Source organism: Stomoxys calcitrans, chromosome 1 (genome assembly GCF_963082655.1).
Source record: "Stomoxys calcitrans chromosome 1, idStoCalc2.1, whole genome shotgun sequence".
NCBI lineage: Eukaryota > Metazoa > Arthropoda > Insecta > Diptera > Muscidae > Stomoxys > Stomoxys calcitrans.
The window spans coordinates 5,839,313-5,861,479 of NC_081552.1; the positions used below are offsets into that span (position 1 = coordinate 5,839,313).

Consider the following 22,167-nt stretch of genomic DNA (forward strand, 5'->3'; position numbering starts at 1 on the left):
ATTTTTAATTTGTACTCCCTTCTTTTGAAATCTAATTTATTTACATAAAAAAGTAGTTCATGTTCTAACGTACACCCTTATGTTACGACTTATGAATTTTCAAGGAAATGTACCTCGAAAATCTTGAAATATAAATAAAAATTCTTATGAGGCTTTTTTATGTTAAGTTAAGGTGATGTAAATATATTTAAAAATTAATTTCAAATTGCCCTTCTAATTCCAATACACTCCATACTTCCAGTTTCCAGTTTCTCATACCTTTTTCTTTTCAATGAAATTTGTTTCTGCATTTGGGTATTCTTATCATACCTTTTCCTATACGATGCTATTGTTTTTCATTTTCCAACCAGTTTCTTCAGCTTTAACTTCATCGTTCTTACACTTCAGTGCAACAAATTGGAAAAAATCTATGTTGCACACATGACCTTTATAGTCCCTCATAAATTTGAAATAATTGGGATACACGCTGTATTTAAGCATTGCCTGATATAGTCCTGTTCTTTGAAGTGCTTGTAATTTTCGTTGTTTATGATATTCATGGCGTTTCTGCCATATATTAGAACTGTATAATCGCATTGCTTCTTGTTTTATTTGTGGTCTTAGGTAAATATCTAGAAGTTCTTTAATTTTATGGCGTAAATTTTTGAAATTTACATTTTTGAATGGTTCCAAAAATTTGTCTATATCTTGAATATTTTGCAACAAAGGGGGAATTTTGCAGTAAACCCTAAAAGGGAAAAAGGAGAGGGAGGAGACAATGATAAGAAAAAGCCAGAAAAATTTATAAAAAATAGTTTAGCGTAAAAAAGGAGTGTTTTGCAACGAAAAATATGTTGTAGTTGGTGTTTCTCTCGATGGCATCCAACAAAGTTTAGTAACCTTAAAGGAAAAAGGAACGAATCGTCAAGATTTTCATAAAGCTTAATCGAGTGTACAATATAATACCGAAACGAATGACACAAGTTTTAAAATAAAGCGAAGAATAACAACTGCAAACAGATGCCACTTTGGATTAAGCAAGCTATTTAGAAACGCGGCCACCTCTCTACAGACGAAGATTACACTATACAAGACACTGATACTTCCCGTGTTGTTAGATGATTCCGAGGCATGGGTACTTGTGAAAGCAGGCGAGGCAGTACTTTGAGAGTTTGAGAAAAAGAGTCTACCATTTTTGTTTGTTTCTCTTTCGAGACGAGCTCAATGATCGGAGATGCAAATGGAATAGGAAAGAAGAAGAAGACTTTTCAATCATATTAGGTGTGATGGCTTCAAGGGCCGTGCGTTGGTATGTTGTATTTGAATCGTATTAATCGTAAAAAATAGCGGCAATGGCTCTCGCTGTTGCTCCGTGTGCCAAGGTTTGAATCCCGGCCGGGGTCTGCCCAATTTTTAATTTTTCTAGTTTTTGTCTGTTAGGGCGAAGATCATTAAATTTTAAAATTTTACGCAAAATTTATTGACCAGTTGTCACGATAAGCTAAGCGCATCCACAGGTAGCCGATAGTGGAATGATCCATACGGAGTAGATGCAACGGCAGCCGCGGACCATCAGCGGTATTGAGTGGAGAGTCTCAGTGAGATGCCGGGAGGCACGGGCTTTTGCACATATACTGAGTGACAAGTTATTGTCGCCTTTAAATAACCAATGGCTCCATATTCCGCGGCGATCGGTCCTTTGGACCGGAACGAGCTTGTTCGCATACAGGAGCTTGACGAGGATCGCCACCTCCACATGAAAATGTGGCTACAACAACAACAACCAGTTTGCATTGTTGAAGTGTATCAGATTCGTATGAACTATGAACAGTTGAACTGTAAGACGACGTTAACATAGTTCAACGTATCAAAATACAACGGTTGAGTTGGCTAGGTCACGTTGTCGGAAAGATTGAATAATATATAGAGAAAAACTCTTTTGAAGGCAATCACGGTGGCACACGCAAACCGGGACGAACAGCTGTCCGTTGGAAAGACCAAGTAAGACATCCCGAAACATGGTGGCAATGATCGGGACGCCTCAAACAAGACCCAGCAGATTCACTGATTGATCTAGATGATCTATGGCGTAACATTAAACCTGTAGCTCTGGATAAAGTTGCTATTTAAACTCGCCTTGTCATATCGGAATCAAAGGCACTTACTATTTATGCAGTTTTAGTGCTGCCCGGCCTCTCACTGAGACTCTCCAAACGAGGCCGGTAAGAAGCAGAATAAGAAGCATCCCACTATCTGTAATCTGTGGACGCGGAAGCTCTCAGCTGAGCTACTCATGATAATGAGTACACAGATCAAAGTTTCAACCTGCGTGGTGCTCATAGTCATCATGTGCCGGTCTCCACTCGGTATCGCCGATTGCCCGCCACGAGATGGATAGGATATATGGATTGCCGATAACGCCAAGTAGATACCGCCGAGACAACGTATGTGTTCGAAAAGAAAAGATTTTTGCTCCTAATAGAGAACCTGTCGCAATTCGTAAAGTGGACAAAATCCGCCGAAACTCATTAACTCACATACGACTAGCGACCACCGATATAATTTGAGATACGTTTTAGGGTCAGCTGGAGAGACATGACGGCGAAGTCCTTGAAAAACATTGAATGGATGACCTAATGGAAAACCTAATAAAACGTTCGATAGGGCATGACTATAACTGTTTGAGACTTCGACTTATTGTTGTAGCAGTGTTGCTGTGCTCTATTTCTCGTCTGCTTGATTCTGTTGAATATCCAGATTCAGGAACTTGGTGACTAAAGAGGAGTGTGTGCAAAGGGATCTGAGTGGAGTGGGTCTGCCAGGGCAGTTAACTAGGTGACGTCTGCACATCCTGCACGTTGGAATTAATCCTTGCTTTATAGGAGATTTCGGCTTAAAATGCGGTAATGAGTGCTATGCAATTCATATAAAACGTGCTGTCACATAGAATTTCAAAATTTCTCCAAAATGGCTAGGAAAGAGTAGTCTCCCAATCGTCTTTTCCAAATCAATTACACTTGGATCGCACTAAGCATGAAAGTAGCATGTATGTTATAATACAACTCTTCAATCAACAAACAAATTGACGATCTGAACATATTGATTTATTATACCCTCCACCATAAGATGGGGGGTATACTAATTTCGTCATTCTGTTTGTAACTACTCGAAATATTCGTCTGAGACCCCATAAAGTATATATATTTTTGATCGTCGCGACATTTTATGTCGATCTAGCCATGTCCGTCCGTCTGTCCGTCCGTCCGTCCGTCCGTCTGTCTGTCGAAAGCACGCTAACTTCCGAAGGAGTAAAGCTAGCCGCTTGAAATTTTGCACAAATACTTCTTATTAGTGTAGGTCGGTTGGTATTGTAAATGGGCCATATCGGTCCATGTTTTGATATAGCTGCCATATAAACCGATCTTGGGTCTTGACTTCTTGAGCCTCTAGAGTGCGCAATTCTTATCCGATTGGAATGAAATTTTGCACGACGTGTTTTGCTATAATATCCAACAACTGCGCCAAGCATAGTTCAAATCGGTCCATAACCTGATATAGCTGCCATATAAACCGATCTTGGATCTTGACTTCTTGAGCCTCTAGCGTGCGCAATTCTTATCCGATCAGAATGAAATTTTGCACGACGTGTTTTGTTATGACATCCAACAACTGTGCCAAGTATGGTTCAAATCGGTCCATAACCTGATATAGCTGCCATATAAACCGATCATGGCTGAATTTTTGGATGACGTATTTTATTTTTACTTTCAACAACTGTGTCAAATAAGGTTCAAATCGGTTCATAACCTGATGTAGCTGCCATATAAACCGATCTGGGATCTTGACTTCTTAATCCCTAGAAGTCGCAATTATTATCCGATATGCCTGAAATTTTGTACGATGGATCCTCTCATGACCATCAACAAACGTGTTTATTATGGTCTGAATCGGTCTATAGCCCGATACAGATCCCAAATAAATCGTTCTCTCTATTTAACTTCGTGAGCCCCAATGGGCGCAATTCTTATACGAATTGGCTGAAATTTTACACAGGTCTCCAACATATAATTTAATTGTGGTCCGAACCGGACCATATCTTGATATCGTTTTAATAGCAGAGCAACTCTTTTCTTATATCCTTTTTTGCCTAAGAAGAGATGCCGGGAAAAGAACTCGACAAATGCGATCCATGGTGGAGGGTATATAAGATTCGGCCCGGCCGAACTTAGCACGCTTTTACTTGTTTTTCTTTTATTATTTTAGAAGATAACTCCCTGAGATAACTTTTCTATTTAATATCAATTATTCGATTTGCCTTCGTTTGAATTGAAATTCACCGCCCTTATTCTGACAAACTTAGAAACGTTCTTCGAACCCAATAAAGTTACAACTTTTCTAGTGTATAACACGATTCAGTTCTCTTTCGTCGTTGCTTCTGTTAAGTTCGATAAGTAGCAGTGCATTCTTTGTTACTATGACACATTTGGTAAACAAACTTCTTATCGCACGTGTTCTGGCCAATAATCACCACACAAACGTTGACAATATTGAGGTGCAAACCTCAGATGTAAAGCTTTCTTCAACGAATGGAGAGAATTTTTGCAGCGATATCTATGTAGCAAAAGTCACTTACAAACTGAATGGCAATGATTTGCAGAGTTCGTTTATTGTGAAAATTATGAGACCGGAAATAGCAGAAATTGGCACAAACGAAGAACAGATGTTCACAAGAGTGTTGCCAACTATGGAGGAATTTTTTAATAGATTGCGTAATGCGAAAAATAAATTGTATCCCAGGTGAGAACAAAGGAAACATCATAAACACCGTTGATTTTAAATATTTACCGTAGAAATATTAAATAAAAATAGAAGTTTTTGCACTTTAAATTTTGTTTTATCGTTTAATGAACTAGAGAGTAGAGGTGTGGATTTTATATATTTATCCTTTGTTTCTTTAGATGCTTCCTTACCGAAAAGGTCGATGGTCATGAATTCTATGTTTTGGAAGACTTGAATACAATGGGCTATTTTTGTGCCGATCGCATTAGGGGCTTGGACGAAGCCCATGCTCGTTTGCTTATGCAAAAAATTGGGCAATTTCATGCAGCTTCTTTGATGTATGAGAAAAAGGTAGGTTGAAGAAGTCATTGAAAATTTTCATTTGCATAGAGTTCTATTAGAGTATACATCTCGTTTGTAACTCAAAAGTCAAGGGCTTAGAGCGATTAAGCGGACCAAGGAGTATGTGGCTATAATAACAACCTGTGGACGCACCCGGTAGCTCGAAGCTGAGGTTCTCGCGACAGCAATGAACACCACACAGATCGGAGCTCAATGTTGCGGCCTGTGTGGTGCTCACAGCTATCCCGTGCCGGGAATTTGGCACACATTCTGCATTTTGGCGTTTTTCCTTGCCAAAGGGAGTTAAGGTTGCTGAATCTTAGAGCTGGCAAAATATCGATGACACTATTGATATTTAATTATCTGACTATATATTGATTGATATTTTTCCGATGGATACTATCGGAAAAGTTAAATTTTTGGCAGAATTAACAAAAAAAGCGATTCGACACTAAATGTATCTTTTAAGATGCATTACGCGTATAGAGGACGCAATTTTCATCCGATTAGGCTAACATTTTTTACAATGATTTCTCTTATGACTTCCACCTGACTTTAATAATCTTGGTTTTATTTGATCTGTGCATTGATATTGCTTCTATATAAATCGATCTCCTGATTTTTAATTCTCATTTTCGTTTGAAATATAGGAAATGAGAAAAAAACGATAGTATCGATATTTATTATTAAAACTGTCGAAAATATCGAATGTTGTGTATAAAGGTTTGCTACTCCTTCGTCGTCATAAATGCTGTGGTGGTCTGCAACTTGATCTTGGAACTTAGAACTTGAAGATCTAATCGACATTTCAGGGCGGCGCCCGCTTTTCTTGGTGCGACTTGGTTAAAAGCGACTTATGGATTTATTCATATTCCTGTAGGAAAGCTGCCAAAGGTGGCGCCAAGTATTTTTGAAAAATTTCCGACGAATATTCCATTAAGCAATAAGCAGAAGACTTCTTGTATACCATTGAGTGCCGCCCGATTCTACTTTAAGCTAAATGATAAGGGCCCCCTTTTAGTATCCGACTCCGAACGGAGTGCCACTAAGGGACAACTCTTTATACATATGGGTCTAAGAATATTAAAATATGAACCACATATTTTGAAACCTATGTATATCATATACCAATTCTAGAATGCTCGTATTTTGCCAATAAAACCGAAAACTATGGTGGGTACATGACATATTTAAACCGGGGGAATCTAACAAAATTTATCATCAATGATCACTATCACATATTCTATAAAAATATAATATATATACTAGCAATGTGCATGTGCTGATTTGTTAAATCGATAAATAAGGGCTCATTGATGATTTTAGGAAAATCGCTAAAAAAAGATAGGGTCTATTGTGATCAACGACGCCTGTTGACACTGCTTGGAACTAAAATATAACTGAAGATTGGCAATCTTATATATAAAAATCAATTTGTGTTTGTTTGTGTGTTCCTTATAGACTCAGAAACGGCTGAACCGGTTTTCTTGAAATTTTCACAGATGGTGCATAATTACCCCGTGGTGAAAATAGGGGACGGACCCTCCCCCTTACCCAGATCTCGGAGGTGGGTGGTGCGATTTAAGCGAAATTTTGTGTGCTCTCATATAGTACCCTAAAAATAAAAATTTGGTATCCAAATTTCGGATGGTGTACCTAGGGGGGGCTGCCCCACCCTAAAACCTACCAAACATATATTTAGACCAATCACGACAATATGGGACTCAAATGAAAGTTATTTAGGATAAGAAAACGTATCTGATATCCAATTGTCGGACCAAGTGCTAGGGGGACCACCCCAACCCCCAAACACCCCTAAATCGGACAAATTTACCGACCATGGCGATATGGGACTCAAATGAAAGGTATTTGCGAGTAGAATACGAATCTGATATCCAAATGTGGGACCACGTTTCTGGGGGTCCACACGTTTCCCAAAACACCCCCCAAACTGGACTTATTTACTGACCATGGGAATATGGGGCTTAAATAAAAGGTATTTGAGTGTAGAATACGAATCTAATATCCAAATATGGGACCAAGTGTTTGGGGTGCCGCCTCTCACCAAAAACATACCCCAAAGGGGACAAATTTACGACCATAGCAATATGGGGCTCAAATTAAAGGTCTTTGGGAGTAAAGCACGAATTTGATACCAATATTCGGCAAAAGTGTCTATGGAGCCACGCCACCCCCACAATACCACCAAAATAGTAAGTATTTTCTGACTATTGCAATATGAGGCTCAAATAAGAGGGTTTTTAAAGAGGAATACGAATCCGATATATATTGTCAAGGCCAACTCACTGAATGGCCGCCCATCCCCCGAAACACTCCCAAGCCGGTCATGTTTGCCGACTATGGAAATATGGGGCTCAAATTTAAGGTATGTGGTAGTAGACCACGTATCTGATATCAACATTTGGGGCCAACTGTCTAGCGGACGTCCCATCACCACAACAACCCCCAAATAGGACGTATTTGCTCACCAAGACAATTTGGGTCTTAAAGAGAGGGGAACTAAATATTCATAGATTTTAGGGCCAATACTCCAAACCGGACATATTTGCTAACTTTTGCAATAAGGAGTTTAAATGAGATTAGAAAACGAATTTGATATCCAATTTTGAGGGCAATGGCAATATGGGGTTCAAATAAATGATATATAGATATATGAGAATAGAGCACCTTGCTGATATATTTTCCAGGCTCAAATCCCCAAAACACCCCTAAATCGGGCATATTTACCGACCATGTGGATGTCGAGCTTAAATGAAAGGATTTGGGGGGTAGAGCAAGAATTGATTTCCATTTTCGGGACCTATTTTCATGGGTCTACCCCTTTCCCAAAATACCCCACAAACAGCAATTTTTTAGTGACCATCGCAATATGGGGCTCAAATAAAGGTATTTTAACCCCTTCCCCAAAGGGGTTAACATTTTTCGACTATGCCAATATGTGGCTCAAATGAAAGGTATTTGAGATTAGAAAACGAATTTGATAACCTATTTTGGGGCCATGTGTTTGGGGGACGTCTCATTCTGTAAACTCCTCTTAAGCCAATGGCAATATGGGGTTTAAATAAATGACATTTTAAAGAAGAGCACGATGCTGATATTTTTTCAGGGCCAAGTATATGGGGGACCACCTCTCCACCGAAAACACCACTAAATCAGACATCATGAGAATATCGGTCTGAAATTAAGTATTTTGAGAATGGAGTACACCTTACATCCAAACTTAAATTCGTAGACCAATAAAGATCATATGGGATTCAGACAAAGGCACTTATATTTTTAAACTGTTAGTCAAGTTAGCATGGCATTTCACTAAAAGATCTTTAATTGTCGAAAATAAATATTCGAAGGAAACTTTTGTTCCATATAAAGTAAAAGAAGGCGCAGCGGAGCGGGCCCGGGTCAGCTAGTGACAAATAAAATACCCTTTCTTTAAATAAAATAAAATACCCCATATTGAATGTGTTTGGTTCAATCAGACATCCTATACGCAGTATTTCATTTGCGCCTTTTGGACGCCAGATGTCGTTAGTAAAATTAGGCCCAATCTTCAATTATATTTTAGTTACAAGTAATGGTCAACAGATATCGTTGGGAAAAATGGACCCAATCTTTTTTTTGCGATTTTTCCAAAAATATATTTATGGATTAAATTAATCCGTAAACGTATTGGGCTAGTATATATATAGAATATGTGATAGTGGTTCAATCACAATGAATACAATGCCATCTATGCGTTCAAAATTATCCCTAATCGGATTTTGTCAAACCTATTCTGAATAACAATGCTCTGAGAGTTTATTCCCTAATCTCTTTTTCCCTATTCTGAATAACAATTTACTGAGAGTTAGTTCCCTACTCCCTTTTCCCCTATTCTAAACAAACTTCGAAAAAGGGAAATGCCTCCCAGGGAAGAAAGTAGCTATTCTGAATCGAAATAAAAGGGAGAATGAGTTGATAAAACTTGGGAAAAATTCCCCCAAACAAATAAAAGGGAGCTACGATAAAAAATTATGAATTTAATTGTTTTATAAAAAAATGGTACTATTTCTTACTATTTACAAACAATTTAAAATGTACGGAAATTATTTTTCACTTTTTCATCAAAATCAAAAAGAAGTTTTGTTTGATTCCCCCGGTTTAAATGTGTCATGTACCCACCATATTTCTCTGTATTATTGAAAAAATACGAGCATTCTAGAATGTCAGAATGTCTATGATATACATAGGTTTCAAAATATGTGGTTCATATTTCAATATTTTTAGACCCAAGGTATAAAGAGTTGTCGCTAAGTTGCATTCCGTTAGAGTCGGATACTTAGAGGGGGTCGTTATCATTTAGCTTAAAGTAGAATCGGGCGGCACTCAATGATATACAAGAAGTCTTCTGCTTATTCCTTAATGGTATATTCGTGGGAAATTTTTCAAATATACATGGCGTCACATTGGCTTCCTTTACTCCACAGGAGTAGGAATAAATCCATAAGTCGCTTTTCAGCAGCACTATGTCAAGCAGCCGTCCCAACCGCCAAGAAAAGCGGCCGCCGCCCTGAAATGTCCATTAGATCTTCAAGTTCTAAGTTCCAAGATCAAGTTGCAGACCAACACAGCATTTATGACGACGAAGGAGAAGCAAACCTCTATACACAACATTCGATATTTTCGATAGTTTTAATAATAAATATCGTTACAATCGTTATTTTCTCATTTCCTATATTTCAAACGAAAATGAGAACTAAAAATCAGGAGATCGATTTATATAGAAACAATATCAATGCACAGATCAAATAAAACCAAGATTATTAAAGTCAGTTGGAAGTCATAAGAGAAATCATTGTAAAAAATGTTAGCCTAATCGGATGAAAATTGCGTCCTCTATACGCGTAATGCATCTTAAAAGATACATTTAGTGTCGAATCGCTTTTTTTGTTAATTCTACCAAAAATTTAACTTTTCCGATAGTATCCATCGGAAAAATATCAATCAATATATAGTCAGATAATTAAATATCAATAGTGTCATCGATATTTTACCAGCATTTCCGGAAGCATCTAATTGTTCGATGAATACGGAAAGTTGTTATCACAACACAGAAATATGGTGACAAGCTGTAGGCCATAATTGTGTACTATTAAAAACAAAAATTACAAAAGCAACATTTAACATGTTCGTAAACTTTTTTAGCAACCTCTATAAATTAGTTTTGCACATTTTTCCATTTTATGTTAATTTTTCAAAAAAATTATTGTCAAATGTTCAGCCTAAATAAACAAATGAGGCAAAACAGCTGTCTTCGAAAATTCGGAATTCCCTCTCCCATATATTTCTTCTCCCCATTCAAACGGAATAGGAGGACTTTATTCGAGGGAAAAATTTATTCCCAAGGCGTTTTCAGAATTGGGCTGTGTATCTTTGGGTTCAATGTTAAAATGTGAATTGTCATCTTGCAATCCAATACTATTGACATCCGACCTGACACCTGTTTTATTTGCTATTTTTTGTACTATATAGTGTACAGACAATAGATTCTTATAGATGAATTTTCCCTCTCTTAAAAAATGGGAACCACGAACTACGATTAGAAATCTGACATTTTATTTTGTTTCATTCTTAAAGCTGCCATTAGACGATAAGACATGTCATATGAGCTGTCACTTTCTGTTTTCATAAGACTTATCTTATGTACGTCTGAATACGAATAGAGCGCGCTCTAATCGGCATGTATTCTCATATGTATTGTACTTTCTTAATATACATGTATCTATGTGTACGTGTTCGATGATATGTAAGCTCGATTTGAGGCTGGTATTATATAAATTTTTCGCGATATTTTTCGCTGATTATTTTTTGAGATAATAGATTTTAGAGCAAAAAACATACAGTATTTCAGTTATGCCTTTTGGATGCCAGATGTCGTAAGTAAAGAGGGCCCATTCTCTCAGATATATTTTAGTTACCAATAGTGTTCAACAGACGTCGTTGGTCACAACCTTCTTATTTAGCGATTTGTATAAAATTGAACCTTTAAAGTTATTTTCATTAAATTCATTAAATTAATCCGCTTATGCACTGTACTGTATGTACTTTCTATAGAATATGTGATAGTGGATGAATGAATACAATGCCATCTATGTATTCAAAATTATCCCTAATCGACTTTTGCAAATGCCGTACCTTATTGTATTTTAGGTCTTTGATTTAACGAAATATTGAACTGTAAGAGAAAAAAGGAAGATGGCGGTAGGGCAGTGCAGAAGTTAAGAAGAACCGTTAATTCAATTATCATTTGATTCGCTAAAAGCCAAATAATTTAGAAACGACCCAATAAACAAAATGTGAAAAATCCCCAGAAGAAGAAAACATGGCAAAAAAGGGGATATCTCTTTGAAATTTTAAATGATTAGAGCTGAGGTGCTAGCGAGATTGTGTGCAAAATTTCAAGGCCTTAGGTTCCGGGCGTCTTTTGGGAATCCGGGAGCTTGTGGCAGGCGCTAAAGTTGGTCACCTCGGTATTTCAAAAATTGTTCGGGCTGTCAAAACATCATTTGTGGTCCGATTGTAAGAAAAAACTAATCGAGATATCTTAGTAATTCTTTTTGAATTGTGTAGATAAAAGTGTCATTAAAAACCAAAAGTAAATTCTGCCCGAATTTTTTTACAAAAATCTCTAAATGAATGGTATGGCTAGGTTATGTCGTCAGAATGAATGAAGAAGCTACAGCGAAGAAGTCTTTTAAAGGCAATCGCGATGTTACCCGCAAACTGGGACGGCCAAAAGCCGGATGGAAATATCAAGTGGTAAGAGACACCTCGGAACTTGGTGTCAGGGATTATAGATGGATCGCAGATGATCAAGGCGCTTGCAAATCTATTCTACGTTCGGCTAATGGGACAAGTGTTCTGCCATAGCCAATTAAATTAAGTAAAAGAGCAAATAGTAGTGTGTCCCGTTATGATACCGAAAGCTATACTGACTTCCTTCTTACTTTGTTTAAGTAATAGCGTCGTCTTCTCACGATCAGAATATCCCTATAGGGATTTCGTCCTACCGGACGTTTTGCTTGTTGTGTTCGTCTCCTACGCCCTTAACTCGGACTGCGTCGACCCGAAAGGCTTAGAGTTAAAAATGTTTATTCACGGCAGACCTCTTACCTTCAGTGCCAAAGCGTCTGCCTTTTTCATTACACCTTACTTCGCTCTGGCTCGGTATCAAAACGAAGCGGATCTAGCCATAATCAGAGATGGCGTTAATATTTCTTTTTACTACAAGACTGTTTCTGACCATACCGTCCACACTATCTCACGCATTCCGTGATCGCCCTGATCTCCGCCTGCAGGACCGTATTATGGTCAGGCAGTCGAAAACAAATCTCAGTCCCTGGGTTCTCAATATAGACTCCCAGGGCACACTCTGTCCTCTAGCTTTGATCCATCTGTGTAGCATGATCTTCCAGATGGCAATACCAGAGTTCCGTCTATCGAAGACTGTGCCGCTGGCAGCAGTGCCTCGATCGGAAACCTCTTACATTCCTATTGTCGCCTCGACTATATCGCGATGGTATAACCTGTTCCTTTCCTCTATCCATTCTCCCATCGCCTTAAGTCTCATAGTCGCAGTGGCTGCCTCACACTTAATCTGTATGTTTATGGGTCAGATATCTAGAAAAGTCTCCAGTGCCCTCGGCTCCGACTACGCCGAGAGAGTATTGTACCAAAAAAAAGAGATATCGTAGTTACAATCGGTTCTATCAGAAATAGTAATTTTTATCAAAAAGCGGCTCAGGTTACACCCTACCTGAGCCGCTTTTTGATGAATCCACACTACCTGGAACATCGGACATTGTATTGAGAATAATACAGTGTCCATAGCCGCCACATAACCAAAGAGAAAGCTCCCTTAGCCTCACGGCAGTTGTTGCAGCAATTTGTCTAGCTAGAATGTCCAGAGGTATTAGATGTAGCATTAAATTCAGAACATCAGATGGTGTCGTCCTCGGTGAGGCTGCGATGCACAAACAAGCCATCCTTTGGATCCGGTTGAGTATTGAACAGTAGGTGGACTTTTGAAGCGCCGTCCACCAAACCACAATACCATATAGAAATATAGTTCTGACAACTGCAGTATATCCCAATGCATAACGCGCTGTCTAAGCCCCCAATTTCTGCCAATTGTTAATGGCTATATTCCAAAGTAGAGTACACCTCCTTGAGGTATTTCTCTGCTGACCTTTCTTTTTAGATCCACAAATCCCAAGACTGCCGTAGTGCATCTTTTAGTAAGCAAGTTTTTTACATTATGGAAAGCAACTTCAATGTCAAGAAATGCTACTACTGTATATTCCTTGATAGCGAGACCTATATGACCCTATATGTAGCCGACTAGGTCGTGAAGGGCTGTTTCAGTGGATTTGCCTTTACTATATGCATGCTTCTGTCGAGACAGGCGATCTTCAGAAGAAACTCCAACTCCTTCATGATTGACGTCGGTTTTACATTATTGAAGGCAAGAAATGCTACCATTGTATATTTCTTGACAGCGAGAGAATCCTATATGTAGCCGACTAGGTCGTGAAGGGCTTGCCTTTACTATATGTATGCTGCAACCGGGCAGGCGATCTCCAAGGATCTGTGCCCCAAGATATGATTCTATCAACCTCTCAAGAGTCTTCAACATAAAGGATGAAACCGGACCATAGTCAGGATTTACAGTTTCGTTAGCCTCGTCTTCTGATTCCGCCAGGATTCGTGAGCCTCGTCTTCTGATTCAGGATTTCATCCTCACAAGATTCGTTAGATCTTGTCATGACTAACTTCCGTACGCATCCAGGGGCAGGAGAGAAAACAGACACTGGAGAAACCACTCTTTTTCAAGACACTGGGCACTTGCGGTGTGGAGGATTCCTCCTTAGATGCTTCACTAGCTGCTGCTTTCGAAGTACTTTTTGAGTTCCATCCGTCCTCGCTGACCTTGAGCCTAGTCCAACCGGATGACCCACCAACATAGTGTTTGTCGTGTCCCGTTTCGATGTTTTCCCTCCCTGTCCCGATTGTGGCAGGGGGATTTTCAGTCTCCTGCAATCCGCCAGACCTTAGCGATGAGGTCGATAGTTCCTGCGGCAAGTGTTCAGCATCAACTGCTGAGTAGTTTCCTGATTCCTCAACCCCACCGTAGGATACAACTGCTTCAGACTTGTTGAGGTCTGCTAGACAGGCGGAGTTAAGAAGGAATACTGCATGTCTCCGGTCACCATCAGCTTCATCCAATCTACCAATCTTCCAGTCGGTGGTTAAAAGATTGTGATTACATTCCCTTAGTCTTCCAAGTATGGATTCAGGATATGAGGGAATTCTTAGTATCCAAGCATGCGCCATGCGTCGAGAAGGAATATCTTCCTTCTTGACTATATCTAGTGCTGCACCTGGCCAGATCTCACCAATCTTTTTTGCGCACAACGATACATTTCAATTGAGCGTTGATCCCCAAAGGCAATTAGTCTGTATCGGCCCGATACCAACCTGCATCGTCACAAATTGGAGGAGACTCAGGAAATTCCGCAAGAACATCGGAGTATACTGATGACAGTCCATTGACTATCCCATTCCAATTATTCCTAGGTATGCAGCCCTGTTCTTCTCCCTTGTCGACAACTGCCATCAAAAAACTGTCCCTAGCGACATTAGCAAAGGTTCTTGGACCCATCTTACTATTGTTCGCCCTAGTTCTTTTAGGCATGGGATGCCCTCCAGGTGGCTGCAGCCTTTCCCCGAGCCTAATTTAGGGAGTCTCTCTCCCTATTAGTGAGAGTCTTAGAGCCTCTCAATAAACCTGAGAGTGATACGCCTTCTATTATTTCAAAATCTTAAAGAGCGTGTTGGTTTGCCGGGGAAGGCTAATGGCCTATGCAAATTAAAGGCATACGAAGATAGAATAGGTTCTGCCTTGTCCTTGATACTCGAACCAAGTGTCCTCGTCAAAAGCCCCTGCTGACCAGTCGTCTGTCGGCTAGTGGGGCTGCCGCTTCACCAGTCGAGGTTTCAGTAGCAGACAACAGACTACGGCCTGATACCACCACCGCAGCTGTTGGATCTTTGGAGTCCATTCTAACACTACTCCCGGACTCTAGATTTGCCGCTCCACTGGAAACAGATGCAGATCATCAACCGCCTAATGGCTCCACTAACGTAGCTATCCTTGTGTGACTTTTTTCTTAAAAAAAGAAACAATGACCAATTACGAGTTACAAAAAAATTCTGCGGAGCGAAATAACAAAACGTCCGCTCCACTCAACGGTTCAAACAAGGCTCGCGTATAGTATATAGGCGTTGTTATTTTGAAAAACGAAATTACTTGAAAATTAAGTTAAACAAGTAAAAGCGTGCTAAGTTCGGCCGGCCCGAATCTTGGGAACCCACCGCCATGGATTCTGCAAAAAATTTATACAAAATAAATTTAGTTGAGGGCAAAACCTTTTTCTCCATACCAAACTTCTATCAAACCTGCAAAAATTTAAGCTTCTAGGAACCGAACAAGGATGATCGAGAGACCGTATTTGGCACAGTTAGTGGAAGTCGTAAAAAACCACAGCATGCAAAATCTCAGCCAAATAAAACGAAAATTTCAGCTTGTAAGGACTCAAGAAGTCAAATCAGAATATCGGTTTATATGAGAGCTCTATCAGATTATAAATTGATTTGGACCGCTCTAAGCAGAGTTGTTGGAAGTCATAACAAAGCACTACATGCTCAATTTCAGTCAAATCGGACAAAAACTGCGGCTTGTAAGGGCCCAAAAAGTCCAACCGGCAGATCGGTTTATATGAGAGCTGCATCAGGATATAGACCTATTCGAACCATGCCTGGCACAATTGTTGGAACTTGTAACAGAACATATTATATGGGAGCTATACCAACATCCTATGGTGGTGGGTATAAAAATATTAGATGGAGGAGACTCTTGATTGGAAGAATATGGTAGCATACATCAAGGCAGCGATTCATTGTAGACAATTAATTACCACAGAATTTTTTTAATTCATAAATAGCCATTATTGCTTTATCTTTGTCCGACTGTCGACTTGATGTCAAGACGTAAAATCTCTTTTTATAGGATGAGGTATACTAATCTAGTCATTCCGTTTGTAACACCTCGAAATATTCGTCTAAGACCCCATGTATATTCTTGACCGTCTCGTCGTTCTGAATCGGTCTAGCCATCTCCGTTCATCCGTCCGTCTGTCGAAATCACGATAGAGGTCGAAATTTAGATTTTGATCGTATCGGCTCAGATTTAGCCGCAATTTTAGTCCGATTTGGCTGAAATTTTACACTTCGTGTTCTTTTATGACTTTTAACAACTTAGTACGGTCTAAATCAGTCTGTAACCTGGTATAGCTCCCATATAAACCGATCGTCGATTTTTGTTGTTTTGTCAGAAGTTTGGTATGCAGAATAAATTATGCCCTACAACCTAATTTATTTTATATAAATTTTTGGAAGAATCCATGGTGGAAGGTTCCCAAGATTCGGCCCGGCTGAACACGCTTGTTTTTTTTTAATAATTGAATTATATTTTTTGTATGGATTTGAAATGTACTTTTGTTGTTATAAATAAAGAGATACTACTACGGTGGTTATCCCCTCACTTATTAAGGCGACATTTGTGAGGTATTCAAATGAAATGTGAAGATCGTGAGGACCGATCTATAGCAGAATTAAGACTGGTTGAATACACGTCTTTGCATCTAAAGGGAAGTAATTCTTAAGCGAATTTGATGAAAATTTGCATTTATATATCTGCTTTGACCTTTAATTTTAGTCTTTCCAAATATTTATGTGATATCTTGATAAAGATGATCCATGGTGGAGTGTATATACGATTTGACAGGCTGAAGTTCTATTTTTTGTTCATATTACTTATTTTTAATCTTTTTCAGTTTCCCGAAATTGTCAATAGCCTTGGAAAATCACATTTCGCAAATGGTGCCACAGATGTTGTAGCAGAGGCTATAGCTTTTGGTGGAATGGAATATGTGGCAAATATGATAGAAACTTGGGCGGGCTACGAGCAGTTATCAAGCAAAATACGAAGTCTTTCCGCAAGATTTAATGACAAGGTGAAGAAAGTGGTAGATCCCCAGAATAGTGTGGTCAATGTTATCACACATGGAGATCTATGGGTCAATAATGTGCTGTTTAGAAACGAAGCGGATACAAAACACCCAATAGATGTGCTATTTGTAAGTATATGTACAATACCATAATTTATTAGCTCTGAACTTTAATTTTTGCATTCCTCTCTTCATGCAGGTAGATTTTCAGAATTCATTTTGGGGAGGCTGTGGCTATGATTTAAATTACTTCATCTATACAAGTTTACAATTACCAGTGCTAAAGGAGAAACGTTTAGAGTTAATCGAAGCTTATTATGTAGCTTTGAAAACCGACTTGCAGAAAATTGGCTATCCTTTGGAGTATATACCCAAATGGAAGGACATCTTGGATGAGATTAAGCGCAGCGAATTAATTGGCCTATATTGCTCTTTATGCGAATTGCCTTTAATAGCCTTGCGGAGGACAACAGCACAACATTTTACGCTTCAAACTTTTGAACAACCTCAAGAGATGGCAAGAATGCGTCTTATTATGTATGACAATGAGAGAGTGAGAGATATGTTGTTGTATACTTTAAAATATTTCGAGGAAGTTGGAGTTTTATAGAAAATAGAATTGATTTTTTAAACTTACGTGGTATTGCAGATTTTAGGAAAGTCATTGGTCAATAAGGGACTTTTGCTTCTACGCTCTGGAAAGCGGGGAAATTTTCTCATATCATTGTCGAAGAATTCGTAGTGGATTTTCATGGATTCATTGATGGATTTAAGGGGATTGACTTCAAGTATATAATTACTTGCTTGGTGCGAATATGGGCCTAGCTTGGGCAAATGGCTTAGGAATTCAAATCCTGTTTAAACAAAACAAGTAAGAGCGTGCAATATATATATATATACCCTCCACCATGGATCGCATTTGTCGAGTTCTTTTCCCGGCATCTCTTCTTTGGCAAAAAAAGGATATAAGAAAAGATTTGCTCTGCTATTACAGCGATATCAAGATATGGCCCGGTTCGGACAACAATTAAGTTATATGTTGGAGACCTGTGTAAAATGTCAGCCAATTCGAATAAGAATTGCGCCTTTTGGGGCTCAAGAATTAAAATAGAGAAATCTATTTATATAGGAGCTGTATCATGCTATGGACCGATTCAGACCATAATAAACACTTATGTTGATGGTCATGAGAGGATCCGTAGTATAAAATTTCAGGCAAATCGGATAATAATTGCGACCTCTAGAGGCTCAAGAAGTCAAGATCCCAGTTCGGTTTATATGGCAACAATATTAGGTTATGAACAGATTTAAACCTTATTTGGCACGGTTGTTGAAATCATAATAAAATACGTCATGCAAAATTTTAGCCAAATCGGATAGGAATTGCGCCCTTTAGAAGCTCAAGAAGTCAAGTTTCCAGATCGGTTTATATGGCAGCTATATCATGTTACTGACCGATTTGAACCTAATTTAGCACAGGTGTTGGAAGTCATAGCGGAACACGTCGTGCAAAATTTCATTCCAATCGGATAAGAATTGCGCCGGTTTATAGGGCAGCTATATCAAAATATGGACCGATATGGCCCATTTACAATCCCAACCGGCCTACACTAATAAGAAGTATTTGTGCAAAATTTCAAGCGGCTAGCTTTACTCCTTCGGAAGTTAGCGTGCCTTCGACAGACAGACGGACGGACATGGCTAGATCGATATAAAATGTCCAGACGATCAAGAATATATATACTTTATGGGATCTCAGACGAATATTTCGAGTAGTTACAAACAGAATGACGAAATTAGTATACCCCCATCCTATGGTGGAGGGTATAAAAATGGGAAAAATTGAAAATAATTTTATAATTTCCAATAGTTGTTTCGCCAACAATTACCTTTGACTTTATTATCCTCTCTATTTGTTTGCTGCACAAAATACAATGCGGTGCTTTTTGATCTATTATTATAATACTGGAATTTCTCAATTTCATCAATACAGTATTTGAAAACATCCGTTACACTATCCTTAAAGCATAGTTTCAATGTCAACCTATCTGAGCTGGAAAAAAGAGAAACAACGACAAATTTGTATTAGTTGTAGAAGAATATTCACACTTATGTGTACGCGTGGGTGATTTTTTTGAGGTTAGGATTTTCATGCATTAGTATTTGACAGATCACGTGGGATTTCAGACATGGTGTCAAAGAGAAAGATGCTCAGTATGCTTTGACATTTCATCATGAATAGACTTACTAACGAGCAACCCTTGGAAATCATTGAATTTTATTACCAAAACCAGTGTTCGGTTCGAAATGTGTTCAAATTTTGACAAATTTTGTTCAGCGATGAGGCTCATTTCTGGTTGAATGGCTACGTAAATAAGCAAAATTGCCGCATTTGGAGTGAAGAGCAACCAGAAGCCGTTCAAGAACTGCCCATGCATCCCGAAAAATGCACTGTTTGGTGTGGTTTGTACGCTGGTGGAATCATTGGACCGTATTTTTTCAAAGATGCTGTTGGACGCAACGTTACGGTGAATGAACACATTTCGAACCGAACACTGATTTTGGTAATAAAATTCAATGATTTGCAAGCGTTGCTCGTTAGTAAGTCTATTCATGATGAAATGTCAAAGCATACTGAGCATCTTTCTCTTTGACACCATGTCTGAAATCCCACGTGATCTGTCAAATACTAATGCATGAAAATCCTAACCTCAAAAAAATCACCCTTTATATGTTAATTTAAGAGCGTATTGGTGTGTGTTTTTTTCTATAAAAAAAATCTTAGTATCATTTGCGGTATATTCTACGTAACTAACTGACAATTTTCCACTTGACAAATTTTATTTGCATAATAATTTTCTTACCAAAAGAAAAAAATAAAAGTAACATATATTTTTTTCTCCGGGAACTAGGATCTATCATAATCAACTTTGCATTACCATACAATCTCTGGTATGCATATTGTTCTCTCGCATCACAACATCAAATATGTTCACACATTTTTCCATACTAATCATATATGCAAAATATCATCATCACAACAATGATAGTGGTGACACTTTTCTACCTTCTAATAGAACCAATTGTGTGGCATATATGGGAAGAAAGAAGCAAGGATGCATTATTCAATCTCTGCATATTAAATTTTCCTCGGTCGGTTAATTTAAAGGGCATTCGAGCCAACATATTGTAAATTGTCAAGGGAATGAGATTTTCTTTTGGCTAAGGATAAGAAATAATGATATGCTGCCATGTCCATTAAGTTTCAAACTTCAGAATAGCGGCAGTAAATACCATTGATTTTCTAAATCTTGTTTGCAGTTGCGGCAGGACTTGAAATTAACACCATTAAAAACGCATCATTAATGGAAACATGTAGTGTTTGCTACGGTCTAGCGAGATATCGGTATTGAAAGGGTATTAAGTCAACAGTTGATGAATTACACAGTACAAACACTTTGCAATTGAATTTGAATTTGCATAGATTGATGTACTAGGCTAAATATACTTAATGACTCTTTATGCACACGCATGAGCGTACTAAGCGATACACTGCTTAGTGTAGGGCACTGTCGGTAGGGCCAAATCGGATAGGAATTGTGCCCTCTAGAAGCTCAAGAAGTCAAGTCCCCAGATCTGTTTATATGACAGCTATATCAGGTTATAGACCGATTTGAACCATATTTGGCACAGTTGTTGGATATCATAACAAAATAATACGTGCAGAAATTTATTCAAATCGGATAAGAATTGCACCTTCTAGAGGCTCAAGAAGTCAAGACCCAAGATCGGTTTATATGAGAGCTATATCAGGTAATGAACCGATTTGAAGCATACTTAGCACAGTTGTTGGATATCATAACAAAACACGTCGTGCAAAATTTCATTCCAATCGGATAAGAACTGCGCACTCTAGAGGCTCAAGAGGTCAAGATCAAGGTAAAAAAAGTGGTATCGCGATTTTGGTGCCAAAATTAATTAAATAGTTTAAAAGGACATTACATTTTATTGTTTGAACAGCTTTTAGTGTTATATGACGGTAAATTGTCTTAAAAGTGATGTAAGAGATGACCTATCAAAGTGGTGCAGTTAATGATAATAACAAAGCAAAAAAAGGTATGTTATAAAAGCTCTACTAGCGAACGAAGAAGGAACCTTTCTACATATTTTTTAATGAGATTTTGATGGCTAGTAAAAGCTTTAATTGAAACTCAAAACATCTCATGAATCGATCGTGTAGATCACATTAAATTAGCGTTTGAGGTTCGAAAATTGTTCTATATAAATTTAGAATATCTCAATATCGATTTAGAGTTTTAGTACCATTAACCCGCGAGGCCCTGACAACATATTACAACAGAAAACATTTCGTCTGCAGAAACTTGCAGATGAGTGTGTCATCATTAACACAACCTCCGTGTTAACTAGTTTGGGTAGTTCTATGGGGTACATATAAAGTTGAAGTTCTATGGGTTAGATTTAAAGATAAAGTTCCGTGGTATAGGTTCAAGGAAGCACCTTAATAGATGTAATCTGCACTATTTATACCAAATCAACCTCTATATAAATTGAGAATTTTTCATTATTCTTTTAGAGCTTTAGGACCTTGTATATGAGAGTTTACTGTCAAACTATACATTAAAATATCGGTAAGGATATGAAAAACGTAACTTAATAGATTTCAGCTGTAAAAGCTTGCAGATAAATGTGTGGAATCATGTATTGTTAGTACTTCAAGATGGAAACGAAATTTAGAACTGTGACCATTTACACTTTGCAGTATAGTTTGAGCATCGGAATAAAATTATGGATTCTGTTCTCAAATCGCACAAAGCTATATATAAGAGCTATGTCTAAATCTGAACCGATTTAGTCCAAAACGAGAAAATGGCGACAGTGTAGTCTAAGCAAAATTTCTTTGAAATCGGAATAAAATTGTGAA

At 38.3% G+C, this 22,167-nt stretch overlaps 2 protein-coding genes across 6 annotated transcripts in view; one reads left to right on the forward strand and one right to left on the reverse strand.

Moving 5' to 3' along the window:
* Positions 1-167: 167 nt before the first annotated feature.
* Positions 168-22,167, reverse strand: part of LOC106090471 (uncharacterized) — a 44,920-nt gene continuing 22,920 nt past the window's right edge. For 2 of the 5 annotated variants that reach the window (XM_059360724.1, XM_059360723.1), the window contains exons 7-9: positions 19,115-19,278; positions 17,863-18,079; positions 168-727 (exon numbers count right to left, since the gene is read on the reverse strand). In XM_059360724.1, coding sequence (XP_059216707.1) covers positions 316-727; positions 17,863-18,079; positions 19,115-19,278 — 793 coding nt within the window. In that variant the 3' untranslated portion in view covers positions 168-315. Of the gene's footprint in view, positions 728-17,461; positions 17,755-17,862; positions 18,080-19,114; positions 19,279-22,167 lie in introns of those variants that run through there. The other 3 variants (XM_013256655.2, XM_059360726.1, XM_059360725.1) reach the window with 3 other exon arrangements.
* On the forward strand, positions 4,406-17,861 carry LOC106087801 (uncharacterized). The gene is made up of 4 exons (XM_059360727.1): positions 4,406-4,776; positions 4,938-5,109; positions 17,052-17,354; positions 17,425-17,861. Exons 1-4 carry the CDS (start codon positions 4,454-4,456, stop codon positions 17,833-17,835), a joined length of 1,209 nt encoding a protein of 402 aa, XP_059216710.1. The 5' UTR covers positions 4,406-4,453; the 3' UTR covers positions 17,836-17,861.

Excerpts from the sequence above, each read along its gene's own strand:
- LOC106087801 (XM_059360727.1), top strand. The coding sequence starts at position 4,454 with ATGACACATTTGGTAAACAAACTTCTTATCGCACGTGTTCTGGCCAAT. Across the intron at positions 4,777-4,937 it reads AAAAATAAATTGTATCCCAG|ATGCTTCCTTACCGAAAAGG; the intron begins GTGAGAACAAAG and ends TTGTTTCTTTAG. Across the intron at positions 17,355-17,424 it reads ACCCAATAGATGTGCTATTT|GTAGATTTTCAGAATTCATT; the intron begins GTAAGTATATGT and ends CTCTTCATGCAG.